Source organism: Quercus robur, chromosome 12 (genome assembly GCF_932294415.1).
Source record: "Quercus robur chromosome 12, dhQueRobu3.1, whole genome shotgun sequence".
Classification (NCBI taxonomy): domain Eukaryota; kingdom Viridiplantae; phylum Streptophyta; class Magnoliopsida; order Fagales; family Fagaceae; genus Quercus; species Quercus robur.
In genome coordinates this window covers 39,902,994-39,917,675 of record NC_065545.1, presented here as the reverse complement: position 1 = coordinate 39,917,675, position 14,682 = coordinate 39,902,994, and the positions used below count along the sequence as shown (strand labels likewise).

Sequence of the window (14,682 nt, the reverse complement as noted above, 5' to 3'; positions counted from 1 at the left end):
GCTATACTCATGTCGTACCGGTGTCATATCGGTGTCGTACCTATCATGTCATGTTATGATTTTTCAAAAATTGCTCATATTGCCATGTCATACTTGTACCTGTATCCATGTCTGTGCTTCCTAGGTTATTTATTCTATAAACTCCTATGTCTTCATAATGGTCACGTGACTTGCATATAGATCCCGAATTTTATGCTGCCTTGCTACCATTTTAGGAGCATGAAATCAGGTTCACTTGTGCAATTGATTAAAAAAGACAAAAAGAACTCATGCTAATTTGTACATAACAATCGTATAGACTTTTTGTGAGCATTGAATTGTCTGTATACAAATATTTGAGCTGAGAAGTACTAGTGAATCCAAGATTTGTAAAATCTTAAAACAAGGCATTTTGATGAAAGGAAAAAGATATTCAGTGACAAGATTATCCAGTGTTTTGTCACTTTATGGATATCTTCTTAAGTGATGTGTTAATTACACAGGTGTAAAAGTTTAGTTCCTTGTTAAGCCACTCCAATTGAATATATCAGTGCATGTGCTATACATGTGCGCATGGTGTGTTTGCATAATAATTCCCCTTATGTTATGTTATGCATTTGCTGAAACATAGCTATCATGACTTCTGAGAAGACTAATAGTTCCAAAACATAGACAATTTCATCGTCTTATTCTCACATAAAGTGCATTATTCGTCTACCTCAACACAAGAATAGCACGACTGCATATGTTGATAATTCACTTCCAGTAGTATTTCTTAGTTGAGAATTTGGGAAGTTCTTGTTCTTTTGCTAGGAACCTGAAGTAGATGGGGTTTGAGCAAAAGAAAAAATTTCAAGTTAACACAAGAAAATTTGTAGTTCTAGCCATACAAATTTGCTCATATTACCCTTGTCTAGGAGCATATGATGATAATCTTTTGGAAAAGTAATCAGGATGTCATTTTATTGAGAACAATATAAGAAGATGATATGCAAGCAAAATGCATCTGAAATATTGTCCGGAATGAAATTGTATTATCACCGTACCGTACCTTTGGCCGTAGTTTGGCTAACAAATCAAGAACTCATCGGCTAAAAGATGGCATTCTTTGTCCAAAATAGTTTTTAGTAAAAATAGTGAAACAATAATTTCAATAAAAATATCAGATATTATAATAAATTTTGATGTTTTAATACTCCAGACTACAGCCGTGAAAACTCCACTCAAAACAGGCCTTTTTAGTTTTCGAAAACTCCACAAGCATGAAAAAGAAACTCCACTCAAAACAGGCCTAAAGTTTTAATTTAGTTTGATATGTTGCTGCCCAAGATCGAACTAGAGAACTTCAGTGTGTAAGACTGACGTGACAACCACTACACCACAACAACGTTGATGCTAGGTATAACCAATATGTTTAATTTATCAAGAGTAAGACTGGTTAAATAAACTGAAAATGAAAATATTCGCTCAGACAAAAACACTTCGAAAAAACAGAAATTAAAATTTTTGTATAGAAGCGTGTAAAAATAATTTCTCTAAAAATAATTCCTTAAAATTCGGGAACCTTAAAATCATTAAAATTTAAAAAAAAAAAAAAAAAAAAAAAACCTTAAACCTTAAAGTTAGATTTACCTCTTTCATAATATGCAATGCAAAATAGATGTCGAAAAGGTTGACCAGAAAATACTTAAGAAAAAATATAATGCAAATGGGATCATAATAGGCAATGCAGCCGCTCTCTCTCTCTCACTGTGTGAATGTGATCCAATTCCTTAGGAAAATATATATATAAAAAAAAAATAAAAATAAAAAGAGTGGCTTGCAGCCGCTGACGGTGACAGAGGTAAATCCAGCTTTTTCCATTTTAGTCCTATGCTATAATGTAATGTTTTTTTTTTTTTCTTTTTTTTTTTTGAGTATGTATGATAAAGCGAATTTTAGTGCGTGTTTTGAGTATTTTGGTTAAAAATTGCAAAAAATGGAGTTTATTGTTATTATAGCTACTGTTCAAAGTTATTTGGTAAAATGAGAAGAGAGACTGAATTTCGGCAACGTGTAATGATAAAACGAATTTTAGTACGTGTTTTGAGTTTTTTGGCTAAAAATTGCAAAAAATGAGTTTATTGTTGTTATAGGTATTGTTCAAAGTTATTTGGTAAAATGAGAAGAGAGACTAAATTTCGGTAACACCGCCGAAATTGCAAGAAAAAGTATAGAGAAAATTTCTTGTCCTGCCTGTACTGCCCGAAATTGAAACCAATTGTGGCAATGCCATTGCCGAAAATGGGAGAGAAAAAAAAGAATTGTGGCAACTAAGTTGCCGAAAATGGAGGAAAAAAAAAAGATTCTACGTTCATAACATTTTTCACAACAAATTACATGTGGTTAGTTGTTATTGGTTCAAATTTGAACCTAACACTAAGATTATTTTTTTGCCCCAATAATTACAATCAGTAACAACCTGTTACTTAGGATTTATTGTAAAAATGTTGTAGACGTATCATTTCTAAAAAAAAAATTGTGGTGCCGAAAGAGAAGGAAAAAAAAAAAAAGTGGCAAATTGTTTTGTGGCAATGGCATTGCCAAAATAGAGGGAAAAAAAAACAATTTGCCACTTTTTTTTTCCTTCTATTTCGGCACCACAATTTTTTTTTTAGAAATGATACATACATCCACAACATTTTTACAACAAATTTTAAGTGGCAGGTTGTTACTGATTATTATTATTGGGGCAAAAAAGTAATCTTAGTGTTAGATTCAAATTTGAACCAATAACAACTAATCACCTGTAATTTTTTGTGAAAAATATTGTGAATGTAGCATTTTTTTTTTCCTCCATTTTCGGCAACTTAGTTGCCACAATTCTTTTTCTTTTTTTTTCTCTCATTTTTGGCAATGCCATTGCCACAGTTGGTTTTCATTTCGGGCAGTTTTTCTCTCCCCTGACCCATTGTACTTTTTCTTGCCATTTTAGTAACACCGTTGTTGAAATTCAGTCTCTCCCCTCATTTTGTCAAATAACTTTAAACAGTACTTAGGGTGAGTTTGGTTCAGCTTTTTGAAAAAGTGCATAATGAAAAAGTGGAGTTTTGTAAAAGTGCATAATGAAAAAGTGGAGTTTCAAAAAGCTGAGTGTTTGGTAAAAGTTGTTAAAAAGTGCATAATGAAAAAGCTGAGTGTTTGGTAAAAACTGTTAAAAGTGGCTTTTTGAGGGGTAAATGACCAAAAAGGACAATGTATATATAAGGGAATTTATTTCATACTTTTTTTTTTTTTTTTATGTGAGTTTGTTTCATACTTAAATCAATTATTTCATCATACTTAAATCAATTTTTCTCTTTCTAAAAAAATATTTTTTTCTCACCAATATTAGCTAATGATAACCTACCACTTAAGATTTATTATGAAAGTATTGTGAAAATATTGTGATAAAAATTGATACTAATTTTAATTTTAACATACTATTAAAATTATTTTTTTCTCTTTCTAAAAAAATTATTTTTTTCTCACCAATATTAGCTAATAATAACCTACCTTAAGATTTATTGTAAAAATATTATGATATAATTTTTTTTCTCTCCACACACACACACACACACACACACACACACACACACACACACACACACACACACACACACACGGGCTCTCCTTACCTTCTCTTTTTTTTTTTCCCTCTTTTTTTCTCCTCCACCCACGTACCCACCCACACTTTTTTCTTTTGTTTTTTCCTTCGTTCCTCTTTTATTCCTACCACACGCACCATCCAGAACATTCACACAGCTCTTTCATCTTTTTTTTTTCCTCTTAAGCACTTCAGTCCAGAACAGTCGCTCTCTTTCTTCTTCTTTTTTTTTTTTTTTTTTTTTTTTCCTCTTAGCACTTCAGGCCAGAACAGTCGCTCTCCTTCTTCTTCTTTATTTTATTTTATTTTTTTTTTTTTTTTGTTCTCTTAGCACTTCGAAACAAATGAAGGAACTAGCTCTCCTTCTTCTTTTTCTATTTTTTTTTTCTTGTTCTTGGATCATCGGGAAGATTGGATGGTCGGTAAATCTCTCCCTCCCCTTTTTTTGTCGTCAGTCTTTTTGATCCGCCGGAGGGTCTTGATCTGCTGTTGTTCTAATTTTCTTGTTGTTGTTGTTGATCTGCTGTTGATCCGAAAGAGTTGTTGCTCTAATTTTTTTTTTTTTTTTCTGTTCTTGATCTACTGTTTCCGAAAGAGTTGTTCTAAATTTTTTTTTCTTTTTTTCTGTTCTTGATCTGCTGCTTCCGAAAGAGCTGTTCTATTTTTTTTTTTTTTTTCTGTTCTTGATCTACTGTTTCCGAAAGAGTTGATGTTCTGAATGGGTATTTCCGTAATTTTACCGTAGCAACGGTAACCATCCAAAACGCGCACTGCGCGTTTTCATTTATGGACCCTCAGAGGTCCATAAAATTTTTCGCGTTTGTCCGCGTTTTTGCTCTATGCCCAAAACGCAACTTTTTGATAAAAGTTGCGTTTTGGGCTTGACCAAACGCAAATTTAGGACTGACTTTTTTCAAAAAGCGCTTTTTGAGCTGAAAATGTGGAACCAAACGAGCACTTATAACAACAATAAACTCCCTTTTTTTTTTCTTTTCTTTTTTTCCAATTTTTAGCCAAAAGAATCCATACCAAACGGACCCGAAATTTGAAATTTGAAATCTGGTTTTTACCCCAAAAAAAAAAAAAATTTGAAATCTGGAAATAGCAATCCCTAACCGCAAAGCTCACCATCACCATTGTCACCTCATGATGTCGCATCTTCCGGTAGAGATAATCACCGAGATACTATCCCGATTACCAGTGAAATCACTCTTACGCTTCCTCTGCGTTTCCAAGTCATGGTACGCCCTAATCAAGCATCCAGATTTCATCAAGTTACATCTCCACCGCTCCATCGAGACTAACAGAGATCGCACCCTCATTCTCGAGAAAGTCACTGATGGTTTGCCTCATTATTGCTACTCCGTCCATTTCCCAATCGAGAATCACTTCGACAAGGCCTTCAAACTTTATCAGCCACTGTACCGTCGAGGTAAGCTAGTTAGCATTTTAGACTGTTGCCACAGTTTGGTTTGCATTCATCACTTTACCCTTGAAATTCATCACTGTACCAATGAAATTGCGATTTGGAATCCATTGATCCGAAAGTACAGGATATTGCCACCGGAACCAATGTCGAAACCTTCTGGTTTCAACTTTTCTAAATATAACGAAATAGCATTTGGGTACGACCTGTGTAATGACGACTATAAGGTGTTAAGGGTTATAGCTTTTTATAACAGAGGTCAGCCTCTAAAGGAGTTTGAAGTGAAGGTATATAGTCTTAGGTGGCATTCTTGGAGAAAGATTGAAGAACAATGGCCAAAAAAGGAATGCACAGTATCTTCTAATTCGGTGTCGTTGAATGGAGTGTTGCATTGGTCAATAGCTGAGGATACTCCATATGATATGGATATTCCACTGGGTGTAGAGTGCCTTCTTGCGTTTGATCTTGCCATCGAGAAATTTTTGGTCTTTAAAACACCGGTTCAACGAGAAGTTGAGTTGGGGACATGTTTGGAAGTGTTGAAAGGACAACTCTGTTTTATTGTAACTCCTGATCTGGGGGCTGAAATAGATGTTTGGTTGATGAAAGAATATGGGGAAGCAAGTTCTTGGACTCAATTTGTAAAATTGAGCGAGGTTCGGTGCCTTGGGCTTTCAAATATTGCAAACCTTTAATGCTTTCAAAGAATGAGAAGAAAATTTTATTGGAGATGCGCCGGCATAACCTAACAAAACTTGTTTGGTATGAAATAGAGAAGAATAGGTGCGAGGGGGTTGAGATTCAGAATTTGCCACATTGGTTTAGGACAGCAACTTGTGTTGGGAGTCTTCTTCTGCTTGATGGTGATAATGTGATTGATCCCGGCAGAGCAGAGGAACAGGAGGAAGAGGTAAAATGATAAGAGTTCGATGAATTTGTTTTTGTTAACTTAATTGTTGGTGTTAGTATTGGTGTCATCATTTTAGGTTGTATAACTATCTTGACGACTAGTTGTGGGTATTGTTAAAGTGTAAGTTAAGTTGTGTTGTGAATAATGTAGATGCATTATGTAATCTTCAGGAGAATTTTGTTTTACGCATTCTGTGTACATGAGGTATTTAACACGTTGGTCTTTGTTTTTACCAGGAATGAAAGCCCATCAGAGGATCCTAATCCTAACCTGTTAGGGAAAACAGTAGATGAAAATGAAAAGCAATAAGGATAAAAGATGATTGTAAAATCTACTTGAATCTTTCAAAAGTAATAAATACTGTCCAATTTGTCAATTTTTTGTGTTGTTCAGACAAACTTTATCATTTTTACCCTTATCTAACAGAAGTTAGATTGTTTGTGTCTTCAATCATATTCGTAGATACTTCGTTTGCGTCTGGTCGATTGTGTTAGTTTGGCCTCTTAAGGTTGAGTATGTAATGGAATCGATCATTGCATTATGGGTTTCTATAAGATGTTAGATCATGTTGGATTCCTTGTTTTTTGCCTCTGGCATTTAAGGTTCTAGTTGTGCCTGAATGGGATGACTTGGGAGCTTCAGTTCATTCTATGTTGGTGGAAGAATTTTTGAAGAATGACTCATGAACTTTTATTTTTTCATTTTAAATGTTTGGGAAGCTTGAGCACTTTTCAAGAATTGCAATTATCTGCTCAAGGTGGTGCCTTAGGCCAATGCTATTCGCCTTTGGGCAAGTGGCATCTCTTATAAGTACAGAAGTGGTAGGTGATTTCATTGATTTTTTTGGTCTCTAAATAGTCAAATCTAGCAATATTTCTAAATTTTAAGAGTAATATAATGACCATAATATATAGTGACATGTGGTCATGCAAAATAACCAGAAATATATTTAGTAAATTGGTAGTGAAATCATAAAGTTATGGAAAACTTATGTCAATCCTTTTTAGATATATCTTATTGAGGGAATTCATTGAAGAGAATGTAACATGGTGTTTCTGGCTTTAAACTCAATGCATCAACTTTCTTTAGTGAATTTTTTGTATATATTTATTATTGGGGGTTATTGAGTTGTATATATGCTTTGTTCTTTAATGACCTTCTGATCATATATTTTCTTTATGCACATGAGTACCCTTGCAAATAATGATAGGAATATAGGATGTGTCCAAGTTTCATAAAATTTTCAGGCTAAGAATGTAAGCGGAGCTATTAATGTCTTTGGTTCTATTTTTCCTTTTATTTGTTGAAATACCTTCTTGTTGCAGCATAGTTCTTATGTTTCAATGGGTGGATATTGATTATTTTCATTTTTTATTTTTTTGCTGGTGTTTCTTTTTTATGCTAATATCCCCTCATATCTTTACAACATGCTGGATACGACTTTTGGTTTTATAAAGAACTTGCTAGAGTGTTCTGGTGGAGGAATGAGAAAGGCTACCTATTGTTTGCCAGTAGCATGGCATGTATCTTCAACTCTCTTCAGTCTTAGTTTCTTTGTCGGGTTTGTTGTTCCCTGTCACCAAATTTGACTTTTAATCATGTAGTGTAGTTATAGCTTACATGCTTTTGCAACTCTTATAACTTCCCCTTCTTCAGAATGGTTCAAAACTGATTTCAATGCTGCTTGATATAAATGGAGGATGAATGTGCCCTGTACTGCTAGAAGTCATTTGGATAGAACTTAGAAGTAGGTCTTTGGGTAGAGGCTCAAGTTTTTGATGTGAAAACTGCCCTGTTTACAACTTTGACATCCTAGTACAGTGTGAATAGGCTACCACTAATGTTCTAATGAAGGTTATTCACAATGTAAGGAAACTTCTTATAAAAAACATGTCTAACTGCTATTTTTCCTTTTTTATTTTTAATAATGTTTGCCTTGTTGGATGACCAGTTTTGGTTAATTTATCTATTCATCTTGTTCTAGGACAACAGAAAACCAATTGATGCAATTAACATTTTTAACATATACTATACTTTTTTTGGTCATACAAAATGTTGATTATTGAACTCTAATTCATATATTTAAGTGTCCAAACTCGCTTCCTAATGGGAGTTTGTAATCACCATATGTTCAATTATGATTCTCAACTATTGCAGGGCATTGTAGTTCAATGATTGTGCTGGGGGGTTTATAGGTTGGTGTATTGTTCACCGTTGCTTGTTTCAACAACACATTGGTTTCACATGTTCTGGATGTATGGAAATTGTGATTTCAACTTCCTTTTGAAATGGAAATAGCTGCAGCTAGTTTTTTCTGAAACTCAACATTGGACTATGGTGTTTACTGTTGAAATTTTGCAGAACACAATTCAATAGAAGAATGTATTTCGTTTGTTGTTGCTACACTCGGTAAGGAGTATTTGGGAAGTCATGATGATAATTGCTTGTACTCAAAAATAGATATAACCATATTCAGATGAGAAATGTGAGTGCAAAGATGATTACACGTGTCATTCAACCATTTTTGGAATAAGTTGGGAGGTTGAATGTATCATCCAACCATTTCATACACTATTGATGTTAGTAGTGTGTAAAATGTCATATCATTCAAAATTTAAAATCATATAACATTGAATACACTTTTAAATTTGTAATATTTAATTTATATTATGAAATTGATTCATTACAATTGGAAACAGAACCCTAATATGTTGTTGAAGAAATAGTTTTTGATTTCAAAGCTATGGTAACCTCTTGTCTAAGGAAGTTGTTAAATTTTTTAGTTGGCAAATTACATGATAATGTAATAATTCATTAGTTGAGTCATTTAATGTTCAAGATTGAAGTGTGAAAATGCCAGCTCAAAGAAGGTACACTTCGTATAGATTTTTACTGTCATTCAATCATTTCTCTATCAATAGAAATGTCCATGTTTTGATAAAGGCTCAATCAATCAAAAATCAGGTTTGACTTGTTTTAATTTTCTAAATTCGATCATTGGCTAGAATTTTGTACCCTACTTTTATATCTTATAAAAGGCAACTTATACACGACTTCAATTGGGATTTGATTTTGAAGGCTATTGCCATGCACTTAAATTAGGGGTGTCAATGTTTAACCCAACCCGTGAAACACGACACGAACCCGATATAGGTTTTTGCAAAGTTAGAGTTGGGCCTTAACGGGTTTGGGTCATAAACGGGTTGACCTGAAAGCGACACGATAAGAAACGGGGCATAACAGAGTCACTTGTGTGACCCACAACAGACACATTTGACAAGTTAATTTATTTTTGTCAACCCGAAATGATCCATTTAACACTACCCGTTTAACTCAAATAACAAATAAATATTCATTTTATTTTAGACTTGTCAAATACCTTTTATATCCAACCAATATTTTAAACTTTAAAAAAAAAGTAAATAATTACAAAAACTTACAAAGGATATAACCGGAAATTGAATTTTTACAAACCCTAGATCTCTAAACCATACTGTAAGAGCCAGAAAGACTGGCAGCCCAAGCCCACTTAGAAGAGTAACTGGTTCAGTTCAACCTTGGCCCAAAATAAGGGTCGTCAATGGGCCGAGTTGGGCCAGCCCGGCCTATTTTTACTTGGCCCATGGGCACAATTGGCTGGACATAATGGGCTATTAACTAGTTAACGAGTCAGGTCGGGTCGGGTTAGGCCGAAAAAGAAAACCTCAGCCTATGACCTTGCCCATGGGCAATGCCTATTTTGCTTGCGAGCTAAGCTATCGGGTTGGGCCTAATGGGCTACCCATGGGCTTGTGTTAGCATATTTTTTTATTATTTTTATAAGGAAAGAATCAATTTTTTATAAGAAAATAATCAATCTATTTTTTTAAATGAAAGAATTAAATAATTTAATACTTAATTACAAATTTTTTTACAGCCAAATCTATTTAATTTTTTGTTTTGTTGATGGAAACCTATAGTTTTTTTTTAATTTTTTATTAAGACTTAAAATAGTTTTTTATTTTTAATGAAAAAAGATGTCAAATGGTTAATTCAAATTTGTTAGACTACTAGAAAAGTATATATTTAATAAACTAAGTTTAGCACAATTACTTTGAGTATCGTAGTGGTTAAGGGAGTTTTCTTAAAAAATTCCTCTATAATATCTCAAGATCAATCCTTCATACACTTCCTATATATTTTTGTTATGAATTATGAGTTATTGGGTTGAGCCAACGGGTTAGGCCAACGGGTTGGGCAACAAGTTGAGCTACTGGGCTAGCCCACCGGGTACCCGTGGGCATTAAAACTAATCCACGGCCTCACCCACTAGGCAATGGACTACCTATGGGCCTCAATAACAACGGGTCGAGCCGCCTATTAGCCCGGTGGACCGTCGGGTTTCTGGGTTGGGCTGTGGGCCATGGGCTATTTGATGACCTTTAGCCCAAAACAATAAATTTGTAAGAGAGGGAAACAAACAACAAGAGGGGGGCTCAGCACAAGGATGAAAACAAGGAAGAAAAGGATGATATTATTAAATAGATGAGCTAATTTCTTAATACAAGCTAGCCCAAGAAGGCCAAAGTAATACAAAAAATGTTACTGTTCATTCTCTTCTCTAAGTGTTCTTCTTGTTTCTTTTCTATCTCTTGATACTTGTCTCTCGATCTCTTTCTCTGTAAACCCTATTTTTCTTATATACTCCTCCCTTCCTCACATCTTGACCTCCCATCTTTACCTAACAAATCTCTCCTCCTGACACTTGTCTCTTTTTACATCTGAAGAAGGTGGTAGAAGGAGTTTGCTTAGTGTGATCTACACTGTTCAGGTCACTTTCTCATCAATGCAGCTGATAAAGTTGTTGCCCACCTTTAATGCGAAGGCAACAAGCTACTCCAAACTGGAAACTTCCCCTGTTATCACCGATTCTCTCTCTTTAGACCCCTCTTCCCAATTGGAATGCCTCAAAGTCCTTTGTCTCATCCTTTCCTCTCCTTGGGCGAATTTCCTTCGCGGACCCGTGATATCCCCCCATCAGCACTACAACTCTTCAACTTCATTCTCGGTCCTTAGGTACCCACACCTACAAACCCTAAATCTCTAAATCTTCTTATATTTTTGTAAAGAACTTATTTCTAAATGGATGTTATATATTTGTTAAACTAAAATATTTTGAATGTGAGTTAAAGACTTGAAGTGTATACACTACTTTTAGGATGTAAAAAAATTTATTTCTAAATAGATGTTATATTTATTATTAAGCATGTTGAAATGGATTGTGTCACATCCGTGTCAACCCCAACACAACCCGTTTATTAAGTGTGTCAAGTGGATTGGGTCAGGTTAACCTACCTTATTAACAAGTCGGGTTAGGGTTGAAAGATCATGACCATGGTTGTCAAAATCGCAATTCGGATCGTAAAATCACACAATTTTACAATCCCACCTCACCAAAAAGTTTAAAATCGTAGCAGGATCGCAAAAATGGTAGGATCATATGTAAGATCGTATGGGATCCTACTGATCTTACAATTTGGCTTGATTTTTTTTTTTAATAATTTTTTTTAAGTGGGATTCATTTGGGTAAGATAATCCACCTAAACCCATAAGCCCAACGAGTTATCAGAAGCCCAATAATGAATTGAAGTCCCAAATTTACCCCTATGTCAACATAAAATCTCAAAAAAAACCTTAGGGATTTCGATGATTACGCCATGGATGTTGATACTAGGAAGGATATAGATGATGAAATAGGATATGACAATGACAATGATTAGATTAGAAGAACCTTAGAATGGGAATTCTTCTTTTGGATTTCATATTTGTAATTAGCTAGTTTACCTTAGATTGAGAATTCTCTTTTGGATTACATATTGTAAATTTGTAGTTAGCTAGTTTTTATATGCTAACTAGCCTAACTTGTTTTGGATTTGGAACTTAGAATTTGGAAAACATTTTCCATATGTGTAGATAATATTTTGATACTTAGTTGCTAATTAAACATGTATTGAACTTTTTAGATACATTATGTCAAAAGTTAAATATATTTTGTTTTGTTAGAATGACATAAGAACGATGTAGTGCGTGCAAATTACATTTTATGATGCAATTTTTTTTTAATGGATGGATTCATATTTTAGTGATTATATAACATATAAAGTCACTATCAATAGGTTTTTTGCTTAAAATTTGAAAATAGGTAGGATCTTACGATCCACGATCCGATCCTACGATCCACGATCCTACGTAGGATCCCGATTTTGACAACCTTGATCATGACACGATTATTAAATGGATTGGATTCGGGTTGAGTCATTTAATCGAATACCCCTACCTCAACACAACACAAACCCGACACGCTAACCCGAATTAACACTCATAACTTAAATTAGGGAATATCATAATATATTTATTAGCTTAAAATTTCCGTTTATACACAACTTCAGTTGAAATTTTGAAAGCTATTGTCCTGCACCTAAATTAGAGAATATCACAAATTCATAATACGTGTTATTATAACTTTTCCCAATAATTTATATTTTTAGACCACTTAAGAAACTCGAGAGAGGATATGAGGATAAACAATTATAGAATTTCTCTTAAGAAATTATTTACATCTATATAATTAAACTAATTTACATCCATATTTATATACGATGAGAGTTTCAAGTGCTAAATAAATGCAATGTATAAACTCTAACCGTTAACAATGATGAGAAATTGCTTCCTAAAAGAACAAAAACAAAACAATGATTAAAAGAGCTTTTAAAAGAAGAACATTATAAATTGCTTCCACAAGAACAATTAATTCCTAAAAAACCGCGCATCTTTAACGTGATGGTCACTACATAGGTATTAAGTTCTTGTGGGGTAGGAGGTAAAGGCCGGATTCAAGTCTCCAAGAGGAAACTTTACACATATATACACTTAGATTAGACTATACTAGAAAAGAAGCAGCACAAAACAAAATAAAAGCAAAACTAACAGGAACTCTAGGGCAAAAAACTCTGGGGCAAAAAAAAATATAACAAAATTCCGGCTATAGAGACATGACTATAAAAAGATAAAGAGAAAGGACAACCCCTTCCTTCTTTAAAGCCGTCTTATTCACAAATTGATGCCTAAAACTTCACACTAACATATACACTTTTTAACTTAAAGGGGGGAGAGGGTGCTTTGGAACAGCTTGTACACCAAAAATTTATTTGATGATCTTTCGAAAATTCCAACCATGCCACAACCAGAAATTGCCTACTAGGGGACACCAACTTATTAATTACCAAATCAGCTTCCAAATTTTCCAAGCATCCCAAGTCAAAAAAGGAGATCTTGAAAGTTTCAGAAAAAGGAATAAAAACAGATTTAATGGGAGAGTCTAACTAATAGCAGCCAATTGTAGAAAATTCAATGATTCTGAGAGGCTGAGATAGCTTTTAGCTTAAGAAGCAAATTCACATTGCTGAATCAGAAACTACAAACTTCACGTCCCTAAAAGAATTTAGCTTTGCAAGATCAGGTAGCTTTGATGAATCTCTTTCATTGAAACTTTATAAATGAAAATTGAATATTCAGAATGGTAGTGAAACTTTTACTTTAAAGTCAATAGGGGAAGGCAAAGTGTTATCAATCATGCAAGACATCCTAGTTCATCCAAAATAAGTGATTATGCTTATTTTCTAATATAACTGTTGAAGATTTTATGGTTAAGTATAGTGATCCATTTGCTTGTTAATTTTAAACAAGGTAGGTTAATAAGAAATAGATAGATAGATATGTTCTTGGTCTCCTGGCTCTAATCAATTTGTCTGTGGATTATTATAGACAACTTCTTTTGCTTTTTTTTTTTAAAAAAAAACCACAAATTGACTCTAATAAGCATCCCCTTTGTTTTGTTATATTTGTTATTTCTTCAAATTGCACAAATAACCATTTATCCTTGCTAGCATTTGTGGAATATTGCACCCTGCATTTTTGGAACAAAAGAAAATTTGTTCTGCTTGTGTAAATTCAAGGGTATGGAACACTAAGATTCTCCACAAAAAGGTGAACAAGAAGTTACTCGTGGCATCATCCCATGCAAATTCGAGTCTTTTGGTTTTTCTATTTTTAAATTCTGAGAGAGGTTGTCCTAGACTCTTAGTTCACAGGACATTACACTTTAACCAAAACCATTTGCAATGCAATATGTTATCAATCATGCAAGACATCATACTTCATCCAAAAACTGGTGATCATGTTGAGAAAGAAAGTAGAGCTTACAAGTAAAGAATTTGTCCAGGCTTGACCGTACACTGAAAGGGCTTTGGGCCATTGAAATACAAGGGGAATTTGGACATCTCAGCCTCCATATTCTCCAGCGAAAGATAAGGATTTACATTGCACCAAGGCAAGTATCTCGCAGAATCTATAACACATAATTACTACAACTCTTCCACGAAACCCAAGTTCTATAAGAATACTAGGCTAGTAGGCAAAATAATAGAGAAAACCTCTTTAACAAACTTTATTAAAAAAACACACATAACATAAATAACCTCTCTATAAAGAGTATTTATAGGAATAAAATTTCTCTTAATCCTTTTAGGAAAAGAAATAATAAACCTATTTCTACATGAGAAAGGAAAAACAATTTAACTAGGAAAAGAAAAACAATTAAAATCTCAATTCAACTAAGAAAAGGATTTTAATTCAAAGTACTGGAGTAAATAAATTCTAATTCAAATAGGAAAAGGAAAACAAGAAAAACTCTTTGTTCTTCAT

General features: G+C 33.7%; 1 protein-coding gene across 1 annotated transcript; it reads left to right on the top strand.

Annotated features, from left to right (window-relative positions):
* The first annotated feature begins 4,753 nt into the window (after positions 1 to 4,753).
* LOC126708507 (F-box protein CPR1-like) lies at positions 4,754 to 6,626 on the top strand. Its single transcript, XM_050408297.1, has 4 exons — positions 4,754 to 5,654; positions 5,804 to 5,940; positions 6,091 to 6,144; positions 6,543 to 6,626. The coding sequence occupies exons 1-4, from the start codon at positions 4,754 to 4,756 to the stop codon at positions 6,624 to 6,626; spliced, it is 1,176 nt and encodes a 391-aa protein (XP_050264254.1).
* Positions 6,627 to 14,682: the final 8,056 nt, after the last annotated feature.